The sequence below is a fragment of the Falco peregrinus genome, chromosome 6, assembly GCF_023634155.1.
Source record: "Falco peregrinus isolate bFalPer1 chromosome 6, bFalPer1.pri, whole genome shotgun sequence".
Classification (NCBI taxonomy): Eukaryota; Metazoa; Chordata; class Aves; order Falconiformes; family Falconidae; genus Falco; species Falco peregrinus.
The window spans coordinates 69802659-69828571 of NC_073726.1; the positions used below are offsets into that span (position 1 = coordinate 69802659).

Below are 25913 nucleotides of genomic sequence, written 5' to 3' on the forward strand. Positions count from 1 at the left end.
TAAGTATTTGTTTTTGTGCTCTCGTTTTGCTGTAAACGTTTGTCAGAATAGGCATTAGTTTTGGGCATAAATAATGCAACAGCTTATCTTCAGGATTTTCAAGGGAAAAAAAATCTGAATCAGTTTTAAAATGCAGCACTAAAATGCCAACCCTGATGGATTTAACAATAAAAGCTTGTATTTATAAAGTATGATGTTCTACTTCAAAGTACTTGGAATGTTCAGTAAGTGTAAAGCATTTAATTCAATATAATATGAAATAGCAGTGTAATGTAAAAATATTTAATGTAATGTTAAATAACAGTACTTAAACATTCTGCATAATACAGTGCACTGCACGCACTTGTGAAAGTTGCCAGTAGTCTTCAGAAAAGTATTTAAGTACTTTCGACTATTTCCTAGCCTTAAAAGGAGTATTTAAGTGTCTTGCTAAAGGCATGGAATTTAAGGCATATACTTTTGAAAGGTTTTCTTTGAAATTGTCTCCAGTCATAGAGACCAGTTTGGGTTAGGTCATCAGTGTTCCTATTGACTGATTCTTCCTGAAGTTTGTGAGCTTCTGCCATCACAAGCACTTACTTGTGAAGACCTAGCTACTGCTTGCTCTGCAACGAAAACACCTTTATGAATCTCTCTCGGTTGCATCTCTGCTCCACAACTGAATATATTTTTTGGGTAACGTTTGTGCAGTTCACTGCAGCAGATGTGACACACCCTTGCCATGTGGAATCAATGTAGCCTACCGAGATACTTATTTTTAATTATTTGTCCTCACCTTTCTGTTTTGTTTCTTCAAAACACTTTAGAAAGCGTGTCATATAACTGCAATATAATAACTATGTATGCTTAGGTTTGGCTGGCTTGCTTTCACTTTTGTGGAAAATGAGTCTACATCTGTGCTTCAGATAGGATTCACCTGAATGGCAATCACTCTTAAATTTAGGTTTCGTGGGAGTATGAATTGTCATAATGGCCATTTGACTTGTTAGGAACTGTCTTGTTTAACCCTTTCTGGGAATTAATTCAAGGGAACAGACTTACTGAAGTTCAGGAACAGCAAATACAAGATCTTCTGAGCAAATGTGTTCTCTAAATTTATTGTCTACCAACCAACATAACAGATGTGACTGCAGTAAAAGTCCCTCTTAAATTATTGAAAACAACAAATCAGATCAGCACTGAAGAAAGCTTTTATCAGTGGCAGATATATGCTTTACAAAACATAATGTTATTAAATGGTTCAATTGTGTTTTTTTTTTAATTTAAGACTGTAGACAAACCCGATATATTTGAGTCAATCATTTATCTGAAACACTGTTTTTTATTTTGATAGTGGGGATGAGATGAATTTTAGAGAAAGTATATAAATCAAAATGTTTATTATTGGATTTTAGCATAATCAATTTCAAGAAAAGAAGACAGTATTAACCATTCAGGCATATTGGTTACAACTGAATACTTTTCCTTTTAATGTAGTTCATCTATTAACTAACACAAAAGTGACTTTTTTTTCCCCTTGTAATCTTACCAATGGAAGCTTTTTTTTAAAAATAATGAGTATTTTTACTTTACTGGAGTAAAGGCATTGGGTGTTTAAGCTCCTCCTTCCCTTTTCTCTTATGGAAGAGGAAGTCACAGTCAATCTTCTGTGCAGAGAAGATGGTGATGAGCTTAAGGTGCTTCTGCCAAAGAGTAGGTATAGTTTTAGGTGGCAGAGTGCTCCTGTTGGGAGCTCTGAAATGCAGAGATGAAGTTATATGATCACAAGGGCACCTGTTGCTATTGCAAAGTTGTTGTGGAATAAGTAAGGGTGTAGTCAATAGTATATATAAATCTTTGTCTGAAAGAGTCCTCAAAAGAGTTTCTGTCAGTTTCTATGAATGGGACACAATGATGAGAGTGATATAAACTTCATTAAGGGTCTGAGAGAGATTCAGGATAGCTCTCTTTCCACTGGAATAGTCACTGTACTGTGTGTATAGATTTCTAGAACAAAAGGCCTTGCTAGATTTCTTCCAGAAACCTAAATATAACTTCAGAGGTTGTATGGTTTGGATCGTTGAATTTGACAGTCCATGGTGGGGTGGGGAAAAAACAAGGAGAAAAGATTAACATATGTGTCATAGAAAGTGACAGAAGATCTGATGGGATCACAGTTTGTCTTTATTTTGTCATATTTGCAGTTGTCAAGATACCAAGGTTGAATTATTATGATCTACAGTTGAAAGGTCATTAGCACGCTTCATCTTCAAGAGAAGCTTAGATTGAGGGGAACCCACTGATGATGGTTTTGAAGGTGGTCTGCTCTGTATGTCACCTTCCCAGGCATGTTTCCCAGAAAGGATAGTTCTAGGAGACACTGCTCTCAATAGTAAGTGGTTCACTGCAAAGAATTGCAATTCTAAGGAGCAGGGATTGGATGGAAGAGACCTGCAGAGGCTAGGTAGTTCAATGCCCTGCTCTCAAAACAGGTCTAATTAGATGAAGTTGCTCAGGGCCATGTCCATTGAAGATCCAAATCTTAAATGTCTCTGAGGACAGAGCTTCCATGAACTCACTGGGCAGCCTGTTGTGGTATTTAGCTACCGTCACATTAAAAAGCAAACACAAAAATCAACATTTTTTTTCCTAATATTTACTCTATATATTTATATGTGTATATTTTAAGATGGAGAGTTAAATGACATATACCAGCCAATAGATAAACTGCTACCATGTTTCTGTGTTTAATCAGACATAGTAGCTAGCCATTTGTGGAACCCGTGAGATTAAGTACTTGAGGGACTTCTGCCTCCACGCATCACATGAGTTTCAGAGTAGTTCGCTTGGTTTTTAGAAATCTTGTCAAAGTTTATAGGTGAGATGAGATCTGCCTGGAGTCTCAATTGCTCCGATAGACATGCTGTGTTTGTAAGTGGGTTGTTTTCCTGCACTGTACTAGAATAGCTTTCATGCAGAATTGTGGCTACAGAGACTGGCACATGTAATGATGAGGTAGAAGAAATCTATGAGTCGTTCACATTAATGCTCTAATACAGGGGTCCTCAAATTTTTTAACCAGGGGGCCGGCACATGGATGAAATGGCAGGCAGTCATCTGTGGCTGCTTGGTTTCCCCCCGCCAACCCCTGGTGGGGGTTGGGGGTGGGGTGGGGTGGTGTCTGTAAATACCAGGAGCCGGATTGAGGACCCTGAGGGGCTGTAGTTTGAGGACCCCTGCTCTAATACATGTTAATACAGCAGGTCAATAGATGAATCCTGCTATAATCTACAAACATTTAGCTGAATTTAATTACTTACTGTTGGGATATATATACCCACACATAAAATCGCCACGGGAGTGATGGCTATAGGTCTTGAATCCAAACAAGATTAGGGTCCTAACTTTGGTTTACATCCCTTTTTCCCTATGGACTAAATAAAATTGCGATAACTGTTAATGGATGTTCTCTGGGGTATTAGAAGCTTATATAGGAACTCTAAGACTATGTATTTACAGAGGAGTTCTGTACTTTTCCTTTTTCTCTGTGTGTGGTATTTTTAGTCCCAGATATTAAATTCTAAATCACAGTGGCTGTTTCAGCAGGCAAAACATTCATAATCCATGAAAAGAGACCAGCAAGTTGAATCTCCTTCAACAGCTGGGAGGAGTTACCAGAGTACCAGTTAAAGCCTTGTCTGTCTGTGTGTGGTGGAGGGGGCAGGTGGGTGGTATTTAACCTGGCACCTGTAAGGAAATAAAATAAATCCACAAGATTCATCAGTCTCCACAGCTGGACACCAACAAACTTAGCACAGTTAAGAGACAGGAAAAATTCGTTGCTTTGATAAAACCCGGAAGATTAGAATAAAGTAATTCTTAAGGGTGACTGGAGATTTAGCAGTTTTCAAACCAGACCTAGAAATGACCAAAAATTCTGACTAACCCCATGGGAACATTCTTTGCATCTTGTACATAAATCTTAAGAGTTAATTGTTTCAAGGAAGATATTGTTTGAGATCCATCAAACCTTAAAGGATGCTTTATCATATGTTTAAAATACACTTCTCTAAAAGGTATTGTTATTTATCTTAAATTTTTCAGGTTTTCTGCCCATGATGTGGATGGTTGCCTTTGGGTATTTTGGAAAAAACAATTAAATATGACTGAACATGACATTATAATTACAAAGTAAATATGCTCTAATTGAGTAATTAACTCAACATTTCTTCCTAAAGGCATTGTAGGAACGAATTCTGTTACTGAGCAGATTTCAGATTCTTTATTCCAAAGGAGAAAAAAAGACTTCCATTCTTCAGTATGGCTGGTTAGTTGTAAGACTTCCTAAGATTTCTCAGTTTTTGAAATTTAATAGGTATGGTTTTTTTTATACATCAGATGTTCCTCTAATGCTTCTTGTCACATGAAATAATCTTTTAAATATACAAAAAGAGTACCTGAGTCTCTTTGCTTGCAAGTCTGCCCAACTCTGTCAGGTACCAGCTATATTCTGCTTCATGCATTATTGACCAAAATAATAATTCTGAAATTGAAACTTGTATGATATAACAGTAGTAGAGTTCATGAATTTGATACTGAAACGCTACAGCGGACGTGTGAGAAGCAATGGAATCCAGGTGAATTCAGGAATTAAAATTGATGTTCGCTGAAGATAGAGGGAAAATTAATTACTGTACTTAAATACACTGTATAGTGTATGTATGTTGAACTTATGTTTAAATCTGATACAGATTGACAAATATTGGGAGGCTGAAAGGTAAGACTGTTACACAATGCCACATTTCACTGTGTTTTCTATCCTGTAGCTTTCAAGTGGTTCACAAAATAATGTTTTCCATGCAGACCCTTTATGTAAATATTAGAAATCTGGATTTAGCTAAGTATGGGGGAGTCTATTTGCTAATTTTGCCATCAATATGTTACATTCATCCCAAGGAAATCAAAGTCATAAGCTCAAGTGCCATCAAGAAAACTGAGGAAATCCAAAGTGTCCATTACTTTCTTGACTTGTAAACAAATAGACTTATGTAGGGAGGAAAGCTTCACCTATGTGCTGAAATTCTCATATGATACTTAAAATGCCTGTTATTACTGTTCTATAAATTTTATAGATGTGCAGAGTGTTTTCAGGTGTAATTTAAAATTGATTTGGTGTCTTTAGAGAGAAATAAAATGCATTTATAGAGTGACAGTTGAAAGTGATCAGGCTTAATTGTGGTTTGAATGGAACTTTCCTGTGACTGTATTCAGGAGCAACAGGTAGGAGTAAATTAAATGAACTTTTTACATCGCTTTCACCTAAAAAAAAATTTAAGTGAAAAACCTGAGGCTTGCAGACATCAGTTAGGTTTGGTGCAGGCAATGTCAAAATTGAATGGCTTGGATAATACAACTCTAATACCTTTTGTCTGTCAGGTTCTCTCTGACTTTGGCTCAACTGCACAAATCCTGTGCGTGGGAAATGTTTGTTAACAGGTGTTTGGGATGTGGTAGTCCTCTATATAGCAGTACACTATCTGCTCTGCTCTGAAACACATTTCTCTAACAAACAGCTCTCTTCAAAGGAAACTGTAATGAAGCTTATTGCTTAAATCAGAAGTGGGGGAATCCCAAATTCCTGGCAAGTTCATGAGGGACTATGCTGAAGCCTAATTTCTTAATTTGTTTTTTGGATGTACATTATGACCAAAAGAGTTACAGTTTAATTTTGGGTTTGGAAGCAAATGCAATGGAATAATGGTGACAAATAAATAGAGTATCTCTTGTCAATTTGACCGTTATAGCAGAAGTCAGAAATAAAAGCAGAGTGTGAAAAATTAAGATGAACGTGGCTTGAAGGCTTTTATCTGCTTTAAGGCAAAGGGTGTCAAGAAAGATCATAAGAGATGAAAACTTGTGTCTTAATTAGCATGCAGTGATAAAAGCTGTTATGCATGCCAGGAAGTCAGTCAAAAAATAACTAGAGGTACTTGCTATTGACTGTTCCTAAAAACAAGTAAAGTGTTTTAAAATAAAACAAATTAAAAAAAAGTCAGATATCAAGCTTCAGAAAATTTGAGCATGGAGCTCTACAGGTGCTTGGCTGAATCTCCAGGCAAGTATCTTAGCACATGGTCAAACCTGAAGCGCTTTAAAAAGGATCAAATATTAAAATGTGAAGAATTCAACAAAACATTGCAAAAAATTTCAATGCTGATAGTGCAACTTCTGTTACTGCCTATAAAATATTATGCTTGGACATCTTAAGTGCTTTTAGTTTGCAATGTGAGTTACACAACTTAAAGAGTATCTCTGTCAATAGATATGTAATTGACTAGAACATACATCCTGCTGTCTTAATGCAAAGTTTGTATTGAATTAAGTTTTTTTCAAATTTTACAGTACATATGGGTCAGAAGTTTTCTATATATTTTTCTAGTATGTGGCATTCTTGTTGAGAACTTTACTGTTACCTTGCTTTGCCCTGATTTTGCTGTTATTTCACCAGAACACCTTTTACTTCTATTTTGGGGTATGCATTTCTTCTGTTGTGCTTTAAGGTGGTTTCTCATGGAGAACATTAGTGTGTAGAATACAGAGCTAGGTTTGACTGGATGTTGCTAAGGATTTTGGCATGCATGCTGTAGGGCCAGAGGATGCATTATTTACAAGAAATACGGATGGGAAAACCCTTTGTGGAGTCAATTCTACAAATATCAGAGGGTGGGAAATTTATTCTTATAGCACATATCAGTAGTGTGTTGATATTTCAAAAGGAATGTGATGTAAGCTCATCCAGATGGCTTAATACATTGGTGAATTTTGTTACTTGTCTCCCTGCGTCAGTGTTGAAATACTATTTTAAAATACTATTTCAAGACAGAATTACTGTAGAAGATGGAAAGCCCTACTTGTCATCTTAGGATTTAAACCTTTAGTTCATGTAGCTAGTTTTTTTTAATAACAGCAATAGAAAATATATAAACCTGATTCTGCAGCTACTAAACACTGAACAGAGAGATCTGACAGACTGCCAGGTGCTATTTGGGAGATTAATGTGAAGACTAGAGTATGGACATTTAGAGGATCAGACTGTATTTTAATTTATTTCTGTGTTAAGATGTGGACTTCCAGAAAGTCTGTCATACCTCCACAAAGGCTATATTTCCTTCCTTCTTGAAGGCTGGCAAAGAAGTGTTTTCTCTGAAGTTATCTACCTACGTTCTTATATATTTACATGGTCACGATCCCTGTAGTATGAACATTTCCCAGTGTTAAGAAGTCTATTGCTCTTCCCAACATGCCAGGTCAACAGGCTTGGAAAATTAATTTTCCTCATTAACTATTCTGTTTGTGCATATGTGAAGATATGACTCTGGGAGGTACAGGCAAAGAAATTAATTTGGCATTTCATTTTAATAAGATGTGTGTTATGAAATGGTGTGTAGTTACTGAAGTCATCAAGCCTGTAACAGACACAGACATGGCAATACTGGGATGCTCAATCCACCTGGGTGCAAGCCTGGGAAAGCAGCACCTGCCCTGGTGGTTCTGACTGCACAAGCATATTTGAATCTTGTGATATAGTCAGAACAACAGGTTGGTTTGTTGTACTGGTCCAGCTGTGGTGCTCAAGTGCAGGGCTCCTGATGGGTACCCCCATACAACTATTTTCTCATGATCTGCATTATCCCCTTTCAGTTCTAATGACTCTCCTTTTCTCTGACTTTGTGCTTCCCTTCTCTCTCCCTGTCTTCTCCAGAATAAACAACTCAATCCTAGTTAGGTTTATTTTTTTTCCCCACTAGTCTCAGCTTTTCTACATCTATACCTAAATTTGGTGGTTTTGATACTGGTACTCAGTAATCCTGGCCTTATTTGGAATCACTGTCACAGCTACCTGGGCACTGTTGGCCTTGCAATACTCCCCAACAGGACTCCAGTACTTCCCTTCAACTAACTGTGAAGTTTGGTCATCTCGGACTCAACTGTCTCTTAATTGTGTGTGAAATCTGGCCATTCCTCACAAAGCTACCTGTAACTCCCATCAGCTTCTCACTCTGTTGTCATGTCTGGTAACTTCTCATGTCATATCCAGTAGTTTTCCATGCCCTGTTCGTTACCCAGGCCAGGACTGAGTCATCTGCCTGCAGCTAATACCTAATGCCATGTATTCCGAGTAGTCTTAACTTGGACAAGTGGGTGCTGTATCTTAATAAGCAAAGAGGATTCTCTTCTTTGTACTTAACGATATTTCCCTGGTGATCAGCAGTTTTACACCTAGGAGATGTAATGGTCATGGAAGGAGATCAGTATCTTAGGTTACCTGAAACAAATGATCAGGCAGATTTGGTCAAAGATCTACAGGTTTATGAGGAGTCAGTGCAGGATCTTGGTATGAATTCTGAGCAAATACTTCATCATCAAGGGGTGTGTGTGTGGGGTTTCACTCTTGGATCTAAGTTGCAGAGATAAAGTATGCTGCTCTTGAATGTAGATGTTCCCATGATGAAATGTGAATCTGATGGAAAAGGGGACTGCCGTCTGGCCTCTGGGGACTGCACATGGTAGCATGTGGTGTGCGTACAGTGTACTTGGTGCTAATAGATAAGAGCAATTATGTGTCTTTCTTCCTCCCAACTCATACTTATCAGTAGGCACCACCAGGGCTTCAATAGCAACCTAGGTATGCAGATATTGCTGATTGTATCTGCCCACTTTCCAGTATGTGTACCATGAGGCGTATTTATTTTTTGCTTTCAAATAGTTGGAAAAAATTTATCTGTGCTCTGGAACCATTAGAATGTCTCAGAGATGTCTGCAGTTGCACTGTGCCTACACAGTTGTGTGTCTGTATGTATGAATCTCTAGGCAGAAGTATAATTTGTTTAGTGGACCAGAATGAGTAAGTGACTGTGATTGGAAGGATCTAGCTGTGTTCTGAAAGATTTGGAAAGGAATAGAATAGTATGAAATAAGAGAGAAATGGTTTATGTTTCCAGATTGTCATTCTTCATATAGTAAAACTAATAATTTCATTTTACCTCACTGTAGGTGTTTAAATTGTCTAGTTGGAGCTAATCATGTAGAGTTCCTGTGTAGTCAGTGGAGAGGAAGGCAGCCATGGCCACAGAACATCATAGATACCTAAAATAGGTGGAGTGGACTGCTGCTGGTTTTTTTTTTTTTTTTTTTTGAGGTACTTAACTCTGTCTTGAACATATAGATAAAGCTTTGATGACTAAGTTAGGCTAAATGTCAGATTTTTAGAATGCTAGAACTGGTGACGTTAATTCCACCTTCTGCATCTGTGTTGATTTCTAAGTCAGCAACAAAAGTGCCGTGTGAAGAAAGGAGTTATGTGCCTTTAACAGGTTTTAGGAAGTTACCTGTCTTTTAGGTGACCGGTGTGAATGCAAATACTTGAAATGTATACTTCCTGCCTGAATACATGCCATTAAATAAAAGAGATTGTTAAAGAAAAGCATGGCGAGAAAAACAATAACTCAGGAAAAATCCCTGTTGGAAATTGAGGGAAGCTGCTTCTTGAGGAATATCCCTGGCTCCATCTGGAGTGAGAACAATTAATTTTTCCCAAGACCATGTTTAGGAGTGTAGAATATTGTGAATGTAAAATAGGTAGCGTCAGGAAGGAGATGGGGCTTTCCAGGCAGTGTCAGAGAAGGATGGCAAGCATGCCAGAAGACTGTGTCAGAGAAAACCATGCTTTAATCAGTTCAGTCTGGTTCTCCTAGCTAGCAAATGTGGTTAGCCGGACTGGCTGGAATATACAAAATTTGCAAGGAAAGATTAATAGTTAGGTAATAGCAATGTAGAGAGAGTTCTTTACACTAATGCTTTGGTTTGTGTGTGGTGTTCACCCAAAATTTTGAAAGTGCCATTTTGGAATCATTGCAAACTTAGTCACAAGGTCCCAAACAGAAGATAAATTAAGGTGCAAAATTCATTTTGGCCTTGTTAACTTGGCAACTTTGTTCAGTTTTGGATGTGTTCTGCCTGTCAGAGCCTCAGTACCAGACAAAGTGTGCTGGGTCAGTGCCTTCAGCAAGAAGGATGCAGCCAGAGGAGGAATAGAAGGATATTTCATTCCAGTGACATCAGGAGAAAAGGTTAACACATCAGCAGGGCAAGTTTTTATTGTTGTAAATAAAGGGTGGCCAACACACTTTCTTTGTATCTTTATAATACTGTATTATCTCAAAGAACATGTATCTTCTCAAAATTTCTTCCTCTAGCTGCCACAGGCAGGGATATGAAGCCTTTATGTATCATCCTATTATCTCTTCAGAGCCTCTTTTTCCAGAATTTATAGCCTTGACTCTATCAGGCTTCCCTTTGCATAAGCTATATAGTGGCTGAACACCTGCAGTGCCCTGGAGGAAAGGCTGTGCTGCAGCAGCTATGGTATGTGAAGCAACTATTATAGTTTCCTGAAGAGCATCAACAAGAAATTCTGCTTACAGAAATTGTCATCTGCAATGAGGTAGACCAGTTCAAAGTGATACTTGCCCTTCTTATGAGGTTCTGGTAAAATAATTGAATTTTTTGAACTCAAATTTGAAAACTGAATTTTGAAAATAGGAAGAGATATTTTTTATGAAATAACAATTTTGAAAATATAGTATTTCCCGTCAGTGGCTTCTAGTTTAAACTTTCTATAGAAATAGCAAACATGCTATGCCTCTGTGGAAACCTATTCTGTAATTTTGCATAGAGTTGTCTATGATGCTCTCTGTCATCATTTCACCATTTGCTTTTGAATGCTCTTTCACTGCCTGTGCTTAGTAATGATACAGTGACTCAAAATTTGAGACAAGAGAATGTTTCAGGAAATGTATAGATTGAAGTGGGAGTAATTTACTTAAAATAACATAACTGTTTTTGTAACACTACTTTCTGATTAAGCCATTGTGCTGCAAATAACTTGAAATAAGGACAACAATGGGGATCCCCAGTCTATGTGTGAAAATGTTGCATTTATCCCACTACAGGCCTCAATATGTTCTAAAGGATGCCATTTTACAGAGAAATTTCCAACTGATGTATTTTAAATGTGAACATAACAGCTTTGTGTTTCCTACTGTCCTTGGGTTGTCTGCGGGTAACAGATTTTTGATGGCATCTTGCAAGCTGAAGAGTCTCACCCAGCAGTTTCTGAATCCTGCTGTTTGAGCACCAGAAGGGACATTAGAAAACATACCTAGACCTGACCTGAGGAGACAAAGTGGAAGTGACCCCTAACATTACACAGTTAAGTTTCCCACTGGTTAGGCCTCCTCATTGTTAGCCACGTATATATATTTAACTTCATAAGAGTTATTGCAGTTAGTTGAAGTGGTCATGTGGTGTCAAAAATCTTTCACATGCTCACGCTGATAAATTGCAATGAATTTTTTTTAACTGTCTCTTATATAAGACTAAATGATTCGGATATCTTTAATCTCTAGTTGTAAGGTATTATCCCACTATATTTTCTTGTACCTTTTTTTCTCAGTTCATTAAACTACTACTTTTTTTTTGAGGTGTGGATTCTAGAATCGGGACCTGCAATGTTGTGTTCCATAGTGATGCTCTGTACAGCTATGTTACCTGGACTTTTAGGCTCACACATAAATTGAAACTCATTGAAGTCCATGTTGTCTTTGCGTTGGCTCACTCTGACCATGAGTTAGAGCCAGCCAACTGGCTCTTGGGACAAAGCAGCTCAGACATGAGAGGAGCGTGTGCTCTGCTTCCAAACAGGGATGGCACAATACCAATGGCAAACTCCAGAGGTGACGAGAGCCTGGAAGACTTGGGTTTTCAGTTTGTTTTTCATTCTTCCTCCTAATGAGCAGTAGAAATGTAGAACTTCCTGAGAAGTGCTCAGACGCTATCAGAGTATATGGTTTGTAGGAAATTTCTCACTACTTTTGTGAAACTGATCCTACAAAGTGCAGAGCACCCCAAGAAAGGAACAAAAAAGCCTCAGCTTTCAGAGTCTTCAGGGTGATCTGAAAGCTATCAGAAAGGCAGAGCTGGAGCAGCGGCTGGAGCACTAACTCAATGGCAGTGCTAAAATATTACCCACTGCATTCTAAGCAAGTGCTCTACAAACCTGGTGTGCATCTGCCTTTGCCACCTTTGCTCTGCTATATGTAAATTCAGTAATGATCAATGAATCCGCTTTTATATAAGCAGGATATTTTATTTTTAGAAAGAATCTATAAAGACTGTCTCAAACATTTGTCTGCATCTACTGCAGAAAAGGTCACAGAGTAACTGGTTAATAATGTTTGTATAGACAACCAGTGACATAAGAATCATTTCAGGGTTACAGTGCTCAACCAAAGATGTAAGCCAGATGCTGTTTTTTCTCATACAGGTGCTTACCAAGATTCTCTCTTGCCAATTTTTGCACCTTTTATCATCTCCCCCCCCCCCTTTTTTTTTTTTTTTTTTTGTTACTTAGATTTTGAAATGCTTTTAACTAGCAGAGCAAGTCAAGAGTGCTTGGTTTTGCATCTGGGTATTACACATCCTTAATATCCAGACTTGGGACATTCCCTAAGAGGATACCAGTAAATAGAAAATAATGCTAGAGAAAAATCTGCATGCTAGAGATAGAACATATTACTTCAGATAATAATAAAAAAATCAGTAAAATTATTTTCTTCTATGTAAAGTGACTGTAAAAATATAACTCTAAATCTGTTAATGCTGCAATGCCTCTAGAACAAAAATGTCTAGTTTGGGTAAAAGTATGGGTGGCTGTTTTCCCCCAGACTGCCTTTTAATATCACCGTGGAGTTGAAACAAGCCGCTGTTTTCCTTTGTTGTATAGCATGGTTTATATTCATGTGGTTAGTAATTTTCTGTGGGTTTGCTTTAATGGAGGCTTGCAAGGACTTCCTTTTTCTTGCTTTGCAGAGCACGTTGCATATGGAGCATCCTCTTGAGATTCTGTGTATGAAAGGAAATAGGACAGGACTGAGGCAGCATTTTTTTTTTCTTTCCTCAGTTCAAATTTTGCCATTTCTCATTATCTCTTTCTAGCACCTTAATGATGGCAAGTTACATATAGCCCTCCTGTTCAAATACTTCTATTTTGTCTAGAATTATTTAAAAATAAGATAACATCAGATGACTGAAATTAGGAGAAATCCCAAACTTATGCATTCACTTGCTTAATTCTTTAGATTTGTAGAAATTTTTGTATAGTCTTGTTTTTCAAAACTTTCTTCTTCAGTTGCTTTTTCTGATGTTTTTTTGGCTTTACTCCAAGCAGCAGGGGGAAAATAATCACATTTTAAAAATAGAAAAGTGTGGTTTTTAGAACACTAAGAATAATAGCTGAAATCAAAGTCAGCTTTGACACTTGAAACATCTTTTAATACCTTTCCTTTGAAACTGCCTACATTTCAAGCAGGGAGTGCATCTTTAATTTAGTAGGATATTGCATACATAATCTAAAATTAGGTGAATGTAGATTAAAATAAATTCTAAGTTTTGCCTTTCTGAAAAGCAACAAATAGTTTTTAGGTGACTGTTCTCTGGGGGTGCTAATGATACAACTTACAGATGTCTGGTTTTCACAAAGTATAAGGTAGTAGGTACCTCTTAAAATTATATGTTCTCTTGGTATTATATTCTCTTAAATTGTATGCCCAATACCTGAATGAACCTTTGATTTGGGTGCCTACTGTGGTCAGTTCTTGCAATCCTACATGCAGACTCAGAGACAGTAGTGGTGCAAAGTAGGGTGCTGGATAGCCGAAGGGGTTGGATGAAATTTTGACCACTTTGAATGAGGGGGCTAAAAAGGAGCGATGTGGACCAGATGGCCTTCAGAGGTCCCCTTTAACCTAAGGTATTGTAGATAATGTGGATTAGTGGCTTTCTGATGTGGATATCACCACTGGGAGTGAGGGGTGGCAGGGAATACTTACAGCTTGTATGGGAAGGTTAGATATATACTCTCCTTTTATACACTTGCTAATCTCTTTCCAACAAATTGCCTGCTCTCTGGAGTTGCATAGCTGAACACTGACTCCATAAACAGCAAAAAGAAGCAAAAGAACTCAGCCTGTAAGAATTTCCACTGTCTATCTTTTATCAGGGCTGATCTCCATTTAGATCTGGATGTTAAAGGTGGTTGTTTGTGTTTTGAATTTATTTTTCTTTTTTTTTTGGGGGGGGGGGCAGTGTTGGGTTGGGTTGTTTCTTGGTTTGTGTGTGTATCTATCAAAATTCATATTGTCTGTAACTCGGATACAGACCTATACAGAGATCCCTTTGTGCTTTTTTTTGTCATCATCTGATGTAACTGAGAACAGGCTGCTATTTCTGGACTGAGAATACTATGAGTTGTGGAAGAATTGTGATTGATTTTTCTAGGATGAAGAATCATTGAAATTGCAGGCTTTGAATTATTTAGATATAATATATTTGTACGCTTCCCAAATTTTGTCACATGTTTTGGGCCAAAAGCAGCTACAGAGTTGTTTTGTACCTTGTACACAAACACATATGCATGCATGTACTCTCCACACATAAGTGGAAGTAATTTCATCTCATTCAATCCACTAAAATTTGATGTGCAATTAAACTTCTGTTTTTGATTACTTTTGTACAATCTGAAGATAGAATGGTACTTCCAGCAGATGGTTTCACTTGTATGTCAGACATCTGTCTTACGAATGGAAAAAATGGTCCCGTGCATTGACTATAAAGAGAGGTTAGACAAGATCCGTTTTTTAAAGTGGTTTGGGTAGTGTGATGCAAACCACTTTAACAGGTTTGTGTACTGATTTCTATCCCACTCTGCATTGTTAGACAAAGAATCTGGAGACCATTTAATAGAGTAAAGAGTATTTTAAACCTTTAAGAGCTTCATTTCTGTAAGGAAGTTATATTTAGATTACCCACTAAGAGTAATCATTCACCAATAAGAAAATGATAAGTAGTTAAGTTTGTCAGAAGAATCCAGTCTGATGAGTTACAGTTAATCCCCAGAGGAATTTTACTGAAGTCAAAGAAATTTTACCAAAGATGTGCTTGATCCCAGGATCCTTAATGGTGTTAACTTTAATTAATTGTTGAAGGAAGGAAAGTGTTCCCTGACTTGACCTCTGAAAGCTTAATCTAGGTGCCACCAGAAACATGTCTCAAGAAACCAGAAAGGATTCTTTGTGAGTTTCTTTGTGTTTTCTTGTAGCTTGACAGCCACAAGAAAATGCACATGCTTCAAAGGCAATTGGCCCTTTAACACACATCCCCCTACCCCTGGCCTAATAAATTTATCTACTAGAGAATTTGTAGTCCAGCTGAGTTGTATTATAGACTTCTCTGGCTCTCCTGATATCTACATCAATTGTCAAACTTTTAATATTAGACACTTGCCTTGGGGCTTAACATTTAGTAGGCTCCATGCTTCTTTACCCCTTCCTCCTCCCCAAAAGAGACCTTAACTCCCAATCTAGTTCTCTTGAATCCATAGTTACAGAAGAGAAAATTAGAAGCTAGATGGATTTTTGTGACTGCTGAAGATTTTCAGACTTGTGGCTTTCTTCTGAGTCAGATTTGACAAGATGCCCCTTTGGTGAAGGAGGCAGAACAGATTGTTGCTTTACTTCTGTTTTGTTTAAGAATGGAAAGACAAAACTACAGAAGTAAAAGGAGGGACACTCAAGTGATGAAATTTTAGATGATAACTTATCACCTGCTAATTAGAAGGAGGCAGAAGGGGAAATTCTATCATTAGTAGTATTGTAGGCAGCTGTAAAAACCCAAATTTGCTCTCTTTGTTGAAATGGACTTGGTTTTTTTCACATTTCTAGCTAGCAGCTCACCACATCTTATGTTAATGGCATGCAGCAAAAGAAAAACCCAACTCTGCAGGGGGGAGATAAAGAAAACAAAGATCTAGTTGCAAATGAAGTATGGTTCTTGAATAAGATTTTTTGTTTATATTTAAAAAAAATGTTTAGTCTCAACTATGGCAAATGAATAGTCTTAAATCACGTATTTTTTATGTGTGTGTTCTGAAGCCCCGAAACAATTTACAGGAAAAATTCTTTAACTCGTTTATCTGGGCTAACAACTACACACTGAGTTTTAGTCTGACATGATGTTTAAAAAGAGTATGTGTGTATTATAAATTGTGTTATAGAAAAAGCCGTAGTTTGGGTTGAAATCCAGCTTTCATTGTAACTCCTATCTCTACTTACAAATTAACTCCAGAAAAATCTTTTTTTGGGAAACACTAGTGTCACTTTAGATGTTAGCTGTCAGAACTAACATCTTATCAACTTTTTTTTTTTAAAGGCAAATAAGGAAAAAATCATGCTTTAAAGAAAGTGAGTTTTGTATGTCTGCAGCCCTGCATTCATTAGGGGAAATATTCAGGGTTGTCAGCTGAAAATTTAATAAAGATGCCTGGAAAAGTCTGCTTTTTCACATAAAGTGGATTTATTTCACTTCAAGGTTTTAAACTTTGTGTGTGGCTAGTTGTTACTGTCCTGGGCTACTGAAAGACTTTTAGAAAAATATATGTGCAGAATGAAGTTTAAAACCAAAGAAACTGAGTTCAGAGTTCTGGGTCAGTCACTGGACTGGGGGCCCTCACCTCGCCACCCCCTGCCTCCGCCCCGAGTGATGAGTGTGCGGGGCAGAAGCCTGACAGTGCTGTGTAATGTCCCTGCGATGGCCTGAAAGTTTGACTGAGGCAGGGTTTACTCGGAGGGGGTCTTTTGGTAGATTAACTGATGGAAGAAATACGTAAGTTTGCTGTGGTAAGGCCTTCCTTCAGGTCAAACTTGCTTTAGACTAAGAAAAGAAACTAATTCACACTATAAATCTTGCCTCATACGTGTGATTCCAGAGAAATGTTTTTTCTGGCCTGGTCTAAAAGACTTAAATTGTGTGGGAAGTACTGCCTCCAATCCAGGAAGCCAGTACATGTGCTTCATTGTCATTACAGTTAGAAAGTGTTTTCCAAAGGTAAATCCTGATTTTTTTTCTTACTGCAAAAGCCGTTGCTTCTACTTATTCACTGTGACTGTGGTGACAGATAGTTCCTTTTTGTTCTTTGAAATAAAATACATGTGCATCTAGAAAAATATATAAAAACATATATATATGTGTGTATAATATACACACACTTAAAGACTGTTATCCTACCCTCCTCACCCTCACATCCTCGGGAGCAGCAGTCCAAGTTCTGGCATTCCCATTTCTGTCTCTGTGCCTTGTAGTTTGCGTTTTTTAGGCCTTTGGTTGGCCTCTCTGCTCTCCTCTGGGCAACCTGAACGGAGCCATGTCTGTCTTCAAGTGTGGAACCTGAAACTGCTCCCTGTATTTCAGCTGAAGCCCTGCCAATGCTGAGCTGAAGAGAAGGATTACTTGTTGTGTCACATAGATTTCATCCCTGTTTATATACTACATTGTGATGATTGCCTTTTGTGGGAAGAAGGAAGTATGACAATATCAGCTCCTGTTTTGTTGGGGATCTAACATAACCCACAAGGCTTTTCTGAAAATAATTTGGGCAGATGACTCATTTTGCTTAAATACTTTGCATTTGTCCCTGCTGAACTCCATTCTGTTTTTAAGACATTTCCTCCAATTCATGAAGTTCATTTTGAATTAAAATCCCGTTCTTCAGTGTATTTGCTTTGCCTCCCAGCTTCACAGTTACGTGCTCATTTAATACCATTCACCATGTCATCATCCGGATCATTACTGGAAACATTGAACAGAATCAGATCCAGGGCAGGCACTTGGGTACCTCCATGTGACACATCTTCCAATTTAGATGGTGTACCAATGATAACTGCTCTCAGGCATACGCTGGTTTCATACTCATGTTTTATAGCAATTTCTTTCTTGCTTGTATGTCCTCAGCATCCTTGTGAAATTGTCATACAAGACCTCATAAAATTATTAAAGTCAGAAGATGTGGCACCTACAGCTTCCATCTTGCCTGTGAATTCTGTTACCCAGATCTGGAAGGAATTAGTTTTCTTAGACACAATGTATTCATGACCGATCCATGTCTGCTCTTTTTTTCCTTGTCATCCAAGTACTTGCTGACAATTGTTTATTTTACTTATTCCAGATTTTTTTTTTTCTGGAGACTGAAATTCAACTGGATTTAAATTTTCCCCCCTTCCCACTTTTTAATTGGGAGGTCCATTCTCCCTTTCTCAGTCCTCTGAGATCTCTCCTGTCTTTCATGCATTCAAACCAGCAGCTAAGAGCTTTGAGATTACTTCAGAAAGCTCTTTAAATGTTCTGGTATGTTCTAGGTTGTGGTACTTAAGTAGCTGAAACAATGAATGTTGTCTAAGTAGTTTCTAACTTGTTTTCCTTTTACAGTTGGAAATGATACCTGTTTTGGTTTGGGGATTAATTATGCTAGTCACCTGCTCTTGATGGGTTTTTCTTTAGTAAAAATGGATGCCAAAAGGTCACACAAAACTTAAGCCTTCTTACAGTCGTCTGTCAAATGCTCTTTTTCCATTGGTTAATGGATCAATCTTTTCCACATTCTTTCTCCTATTAACAGATGATCTCATACACTGCCTTCTTGTGTGTGTGTTATTCTTCATGTTTCTTGTCAGGTGTCTCTCACTGCAGAGAGTTTATTATTTTTTCTGTGTGCTTGAACTGGTTTTACACATGATCTTAGTGTGACACGTTTCCTGCTTTCTGTTTGTTTTCTTTCAGTGTTCAGTTAAGACATTACAATTTAACCAGTACTGTCTTCTACTGTACCCACCTTTGCTTTGGAGAAAAATACAGTTGTGCAACACAATTTCAAGGTTTGAATTTTTAGGATTCTGGTGTGTTTTAAAGTGATGGCAAAAAAGAACAGTGACGCTCCATATTGGCATAACTCTATTTTCATTTAAAGAATTAATCTAATCACAAATTCCTCAAAAATAAATGTGTGGCTAGCTAGATGAAGTCAAGAAACTCAAAAGTTACAGTTCCATTGTGTCATTAACTTGCCTGCTTCTCATATAGAATGGTCATGTATCGTTTGTTTTTTAAATGATGCTTTTGAGATAGTTAATAGGTGGTATGATAGATGTTATTAGAATGGAAACAGCACTTTTTAATAAAGGTATTAGTGGTCATCATTGTATATTTTAGTAGTGATTATGGTGAAGACCATTTTGGTGATTTAGTTGTAAGCTTACAATGTCAGGTGTTTTGTGCGACGTTGTTCATTTCCTATTGTATAGCAATGTTATGTGTTGCTTTTTTTCTGACTTAACTGATTTTTGAGACCTGTATTTCTGTTGTTTCTCCATTTGAAGTACTTCTGCAACTTTGCATTTTTGCAGAAATTAAAGTCTTTTCCAAAGACTTTATAATCAAATTTGTTCACTTACATGGACTTTTCTGTTTAATTACTATTCAAATGTTTAAACTCATGATCTGTAGCACAGAAGAGCTTTGTGAACCAGCTGCACATAATCACCAGTACAAATTCTTGATAAAGGGTGGGTAGGGATCAGCAGGGTGATGATGCTGTGGATCGTCATGCTTAGTGCGTTACTGCATTTGGGTGGGTGCTGAATCTCCATTTCCCAGTTCTGGTCAACTTCCAGCTTAATAACAGTATAAACAAATACAATTAAAGTGACTTGGGTTTCATGAAACTTCATTTGTAGTGAGGAAATAGAGTGAAATATCTTAACATTACAAAATGAAAACAGCAAATCCAGTAACTGCAGCTCTTGGGTTACAGCAGAGTTTTGTGGTGGGAGAGAAATGAGTGCCATAGGTGACATTTAGCATGATGCTGTACAAGATCCATATGAATTGTGTTCTGTCTTATTCCTAGGAATTAACACTAAACATTTAGATTATAGGGTAGATTTTTTTTTTTCCTGAAATTTTGGCTATGCTGTCTTTGAAAATATTTTGCTCAGTTCTTGAATGTCCTTTCTGTGAAGTTGCGTGAGCTTCATTCTTCAATTTGAGCTATTTCCATAAACTGCCTGTAGATCAAGGGATTTGTCACTGCCATTAATTACTTAGTATAGTCTGCAGCCTCTGAGCTTCATAAAACAGACAGATCCTTATCAGTAATCAATATTTGTTAATACAAATCTGTCATTACTGACTCATCTTTTGAAATCAATTTGAGACAAAGCACTTTATTATGAAACTGGTGGTCATGTTAGAAGCAAAAGCAATGAAACCACCAGAAGTTGCGTCCTTACCTTTGCTGGCACATGAAAGTCAAAATGGATGGACTTGAATCCTCATGTGAAACCTAACTAATAAGCAGTAATAACAAAGAAGCTTGACACATTCCCAAATTGCAGAAAAGTCTTCATTAAGATGCAGCAGCTGTTAATTTTCAGGACCACATGGTCTAGTCAGCATGATAAGAACACAGGGCGATGGATCAGCAAGTTTGCTTTTACTGGAAATCACACACCTCTTATACATTCTAATGGGTCAGTATTAAAGAAGAGCTGGAGAATAATTAGAGTAATTTTCCATTTATTTCTCTTCCCAGCATGCCTCAGGCTAGGGAGGTCAAATAGATGCTAAAGAGAAAAACTGCATCTGGAAGTAGTCTGAAAATAAATATGTATCCTATGAGTAGTGCTGTGTACAATTTGCTTAGCTTTAGAAAACTAAGTTTGTCTGCCAGTTGATTACCAGCTTCATCTAGGAAATCTGCTTAGCCTGTGTGATTCTGAAAGCTCTCTTTCTTCCGTTTCAAAATTTGAGGGATGTGAATTAACTATTTCCCGCTTCTTGTTTCTTTCAGCTTTCCCTTTCACATATCGGAGTCATATTGCTCACCAGCTTCCTTTGGCTGGTTTGCAGCTAGGAGTTTTTTCAGTGAGCAGAGACAAGCTCTAGATTTTGCTGCTGTGCAATAAAATTGTAACAACCTGGAAATCTTATGGTAATGCCTGACATAAAATAACATCTGACCCCATCATGTCCTTCCTTGAGATTCAGTGAGATAAATTTTAAAATCTTGTATGCTTTCTAGGTAAAGGCACATCCTGTTACACTCTGTGTGTCAATGTAATTGTATTTATTCTACCTGCTTTAATTCATTTGTAGTGCAGTCATTGCTGTGATATCTTGGCACTGCACATCCACCTATGAAATATGCATCTTGGATAATTACTTTTGTTCAAAAACGGCTTGCCAGTTCCCCAGTTTAGAAAGTCTGTCTTTCGATATTTTAAGAAAAAAAAACAAGTGTCATGTGGTCTTCTGCTTGTTTTGTCTCATAGTCTATAGAAGCCACCTGGTCTATTTAGTAACACTGTATTTCTGTTAAAGTGGAACAGTCAATAGCAGACTTTGAGCCTGCTTTGAAATAAAGGTGATCTAACTCCTTTGCTGGGTTTCTACTGTGTGCCCCTTGTGTGTACACTTTTTCAGAAGCATAGTCTGCTGTTAAGATGTGAGGGGAAACATAGTCCCTTGAGTGTGCAGTGTTTTGAAACTGAACTCTGGTTTCATAGCCTGTGAAGGAATAAGATCTGTAGACTATTTGGGCTTCCTTTTACCTGCATCTGAACATGTGGGCCACAGGCAAACTCACAAGTCCACAAAAAAGATAAGTAGTCTCAAAAATCTTCTATAGGATGTATCTAAACAAGACTTGCTCCCTAATAAAAGTTTGCCGTTGTGACTTTCTGTGGATTTTATGTTGCACTTTTCTAACATGGCTTATATTTTGTTCTATGAAGTGTCTGTGGCAAAGTTTGGTTAATCTTTCACAAGTTCTTGAATATCTCGATTGAAGCATACTCCAAAGAGTAAGGGAGTCTGTTCTGAAGTTTCAAAATTCACTCATTTTGAAGTGATTGAAGCTTTGAGTTGCTGAAAAAGTCTCACTGAAGAGACACCGGTGACTTAACTGTCTTTACTGAAACAATGGAACAATTGCACTAGCTTGAAAGGGTGACTTTTTTTTTTAAACTACTAAGACCTTCTAAATATCAGCCACATGTCATCTGAAATACCTATTCTATCATCATGATTTGGCAAAAGCATATACTTCCTCAGTTTTGGCTAAAGAGGTGTAAAACTTGGAACTGCTAGGTCTTAGCATTCTTGTTAATACTTTGAAAGTAAGTCTTACTCCATTGATTTCAATAGTTCATCTGTCTTAAAATCAGTTTATCAGGATAAGGACTCTGTTCCAGTTTCTAAATATATGTTGGTTGGCCTAAACTATCTGCACAGCATCCTATAGAGCACAAAAGCTACAGTTTCTGCTTTGGTATACCTTGTAGTCAGGTTATTCTTGGGCTTATACATACGTGTATATTGCAGAGAGAATTAATCTCGTTGTTAAAAAATTATTTACCTTGAGGTAATCTTGAAAACATAAGGATTTTTGTGATGGGGTTTGAATATCTCATTTGGGTGCTTTGCTATGTACTAAATAGCATAGTGCTGCATGTCTGTGGTAAAGTGATGAGAACTAGCCTCATCTTTTGAGCTTCCAAACAATCCAACTTGCAAAATGTGTGGGTAAAAACGGACCGTTTCTTTTCTGTGAATCCCTGGAGACTGTATTGATTGGAGGCACTTCTAACAGCTTAGTGTCCATTGGGTCTTGTTGGGAGACTGTTGCAAGACAAATGCTTGCATAGTAGCATTACTTTAAAATGAAGAACTTGAATTGGAGGAACAAGCTGGTAGTAAGTGGATACCCTATACTTAACCTTAGCTCTTGCTTTTACGGATGCTTAAGATTACTGATACTTAAGATATTAAAAAACACTACTTCTCTTTTCTGTTGCTTAAAAAATATCTTCACAAATTTCTGGTTTGTTTGTTTGTTTGTTTTTTTCCCCTTTCACAGGTTCCAACTATGGGAGTCCCCGTCCAGCTCATGCCAACATGAATGCCAATGCAGCTGCAGGGCTTGCCCCAGAGCATATCCCTACTCCAGGGGCAGCACTGTCCTGGCAAGCTGCAATTGATGCTGCCAGGCAAGCCAAACTGATGGGTAGTGCTGGCAATGCAACAATATCCACAGCCAGCTCCACGCAGAGGAAACGGCAGCAGTATGGAAAACAGAAAAAACAGGGTACTACCACAGCTACACGTCCTCCCCGAGCACTGCTGTGTTTAACACTGAAAAATCCCATCCGGAGGGCATGCATCAGCATCGTCGAATGGAAATATCCTTTTTGATGTTCTCATTTGGAAAAGAGCAAATTGTTTGTGCACATCAGGCGCTATTCATAAGTGTGAAGAAATCAATACATTAAGTTGAAAGGCACCACTGGGAGTTTAAAGTACACAAATAGTTTCTGATGTCTTAACTGAGATCATTTATGTTGGGGTTAAAAAAGTAGTTTAGGACTGGAGCCTTAACTATACTCTTGTGTAAGACACCACTAGAAATTTAAATGATAAAGGTTAGATATTTGAGGCCAGAATTGAACTGAGACTATGGGATTGACAGCAGCTGCTGGCTTTCCCCTTTTTTTTTTTCTTCCCCCCCCCCCCCCCCCGGCACTCCAATAGGTGCCACCAGTTAAACAGCTCTGATACTTTGAATCATATACTTTTTTTTTGTTAAAAATGTGGCATCACAATTTCTACAGTATGGAGAAAAGAATGCGACAAAAGGAGGAGAAGAAAACCCAAACGTACGCATAAGATCCTGAAACAGGGCTAAGGTCTGTTAATTATATTGGAATTCCACTTAAACTAATAAGGCTTACTAATATATGGTAAGAGATAATGGTTATTTAGAAGCAGGGGAAAAGACAGGCAGTAAAAGTAGTGCTGCAACATGTACAAATGCAGTACAGGGACAGATCTAGTAGTCTGAACAGAGACAGACTGCATCACAGGTGATGGATGATAACCACTGACACACAACTGCAGAGTCTAAGGGTCAGTGCGGCTTCCCTGGAAAGTCAGTGAGAGTTTGGCCATTGGTTTCATCACATGGAAGGAGCAAAGCCTTTTTATTCACCCCAGTCTGATCATCACAAGCTGGAATTTGAGAATTTGGTGTGAAACACAAACTGAAATAAAATATACCTCCCTGTCCTCCCCAAAGAGAAACGAAGACTAAGCCTGAACAGTAATTGTCAGTACATCATAAAGCTAATGGGGTCTTCCAGCAAATGCAAAAGAAAAAGCATGTTGTTAGGCATAGATAAGCATGTCAAGGGAAGGCAGTACATAACTTGGCAGTAGTTAATATGATGAAAAATGAATGATGGCATTTAAGACAATGTGATAATATTGTTCCTTTGGGGTCTGGTGGGATGTTAGAAAGATGAAAACAGAATATAAGTATATTAGGTCTTGCTGATGTGGATGTATTTTTCAGATGAAGAACTTGTTAAAAATGCTCCTGTCAATTCTTAAGTGTCCTTAAAATACCTGCCTGCCTATTCCTTTCTTCTTCAGATGCTAATTTTTAATCCCCCTGATTAAGTTTGCTACTTTTTATCCCTTCTGGCATAGCTCTGATACTTTAAACATAAGATGATGGATGATGACTAACAGGATGAAGCTGAATATTGGTTTACTTGCCAGCACCCCAGTAACCACATGTCTTTAAAGAAAGAGCACAGAGTGACATTTGATAAATGAATAAGATCAGCAATGAATGATGGGAATAATGTGTTGTAACACAGGATACAGCACTGCTGAGATCAAGAGAGGACCAAACAATGCGATTAAAGCAATCCAAAGGTGCTGATGCTTGCATTTTTTCGTATTGTTTTAGGTGAGTTGATGGAAGTATTTTTTTCCATCAAAACCTCTCATTGGACATGTAGTGTTTATAAATGTGAAACACTTCGATGACAAGTAACGATGTCAAAGAATTGTGATAAGGTTTAATTTCATTCTGCACTCTGTCTTTTCCTAATTGCTAAAAACTACTGAGAATAGCTTAGCTTAATTTGCTGAACCACTGAAGTCTAAGCATAGTAGATATTAAACAAATATCACATGGTAGTTTTGTTGTGTTTCTTACACGAACGTTATAGAGTTCAGAGGCTGGAGGTGCTATTGCATATAAGAAGTGAAATGAAGTAATTGCCTTATTTTGCAAAGATTTAGTTGTGTACTTAATTTTCTGCTTTGTATGTACTGTATTTATAGATTTTATACTATTTTACTGTGCATAAAAAGAAATAAAAGAAAATATGCATAAACAGTGATATGTTAATAGCTAATAATCCTGTCAAAACCAAAAAGTCTAAGGAAAAAAGTGATTAAGAGAAGGAAAGCCTATGGAAATTCAGGTCTTCATGCAGCGAACACTATATATACAGCCTGGGGTTTCTGAGAAGTCCCTTTGATTTCACATGTAATCTCCCTGCCCTAATCTGTTCTTCCTCCATATTATCATATATCTCCTACTATTTGAAGGTTTAAGCATGGCAGCCTGTCAAATTTGGAACCCTTTGACTTTTCCATATGTGAAATGTAGAACATATCTGAGCGTACACAGTGGTCAGGTGCCTGGGATTTGTGTATGTCTTGCAGTTCAGGCTGCTGCACATCCCAATCTCCAATTCTTTCCTGCTAAAACCTGCTGAGAACAGTAGTCAGCTGACCAAAACCATACATGCTGTGTTGACATTTGCTGCAAAGCCAGTCCTATGGTAGGTAAATTCATGCTCAAATGCACCCGATGGCGCAGGTTAAACTTGGCAATCTCCCTGTCCTATCCTGCTCTTCATTTCCCTCTGGAGTACTGACGAGTTATCAGAGAGCTAGCTTCCAGGATATTCCTGAAGGCAAGTAAATGTTTCCAAACTCAGACTGGAGACCAGACTTACAGTCTGTCTACATTTCACAGCAATTAAGGTTAAGGAGTCCACTGAAGAAGATTAAGTACAGTGCAGCAAACTGGTCAGTAGAAAAATGCCCTTTGATTCCAATGGACAGTCCAG

The 25913-nt window shown here is 37.7% G+C and overlaps 1 protein-coding gene across 1 annotated transcript in view; it reads left to right on the plus strand.

Annotated features, from left to right (window-relative positions):
* The window catches only part of CACNA1C (calcium voltage-gated channel subunit alpha1 C), a 493845-nt gene that overhangs the window by 52560 nt on the left and 415372 nt on the right, over positions 1 to 25913 (plus strand). Inside the window, exon 2 of the mRNA XM_055807493.1 lies at positions 22844 to 23167. Within this exon, the coding sequence (XP_055663468.1) occupies positions 22844 to 23167 (324 nt within the window). The remainder of the gene's footprint in view (positions 1 to 22843; positions 23168 to 25913) is intronic.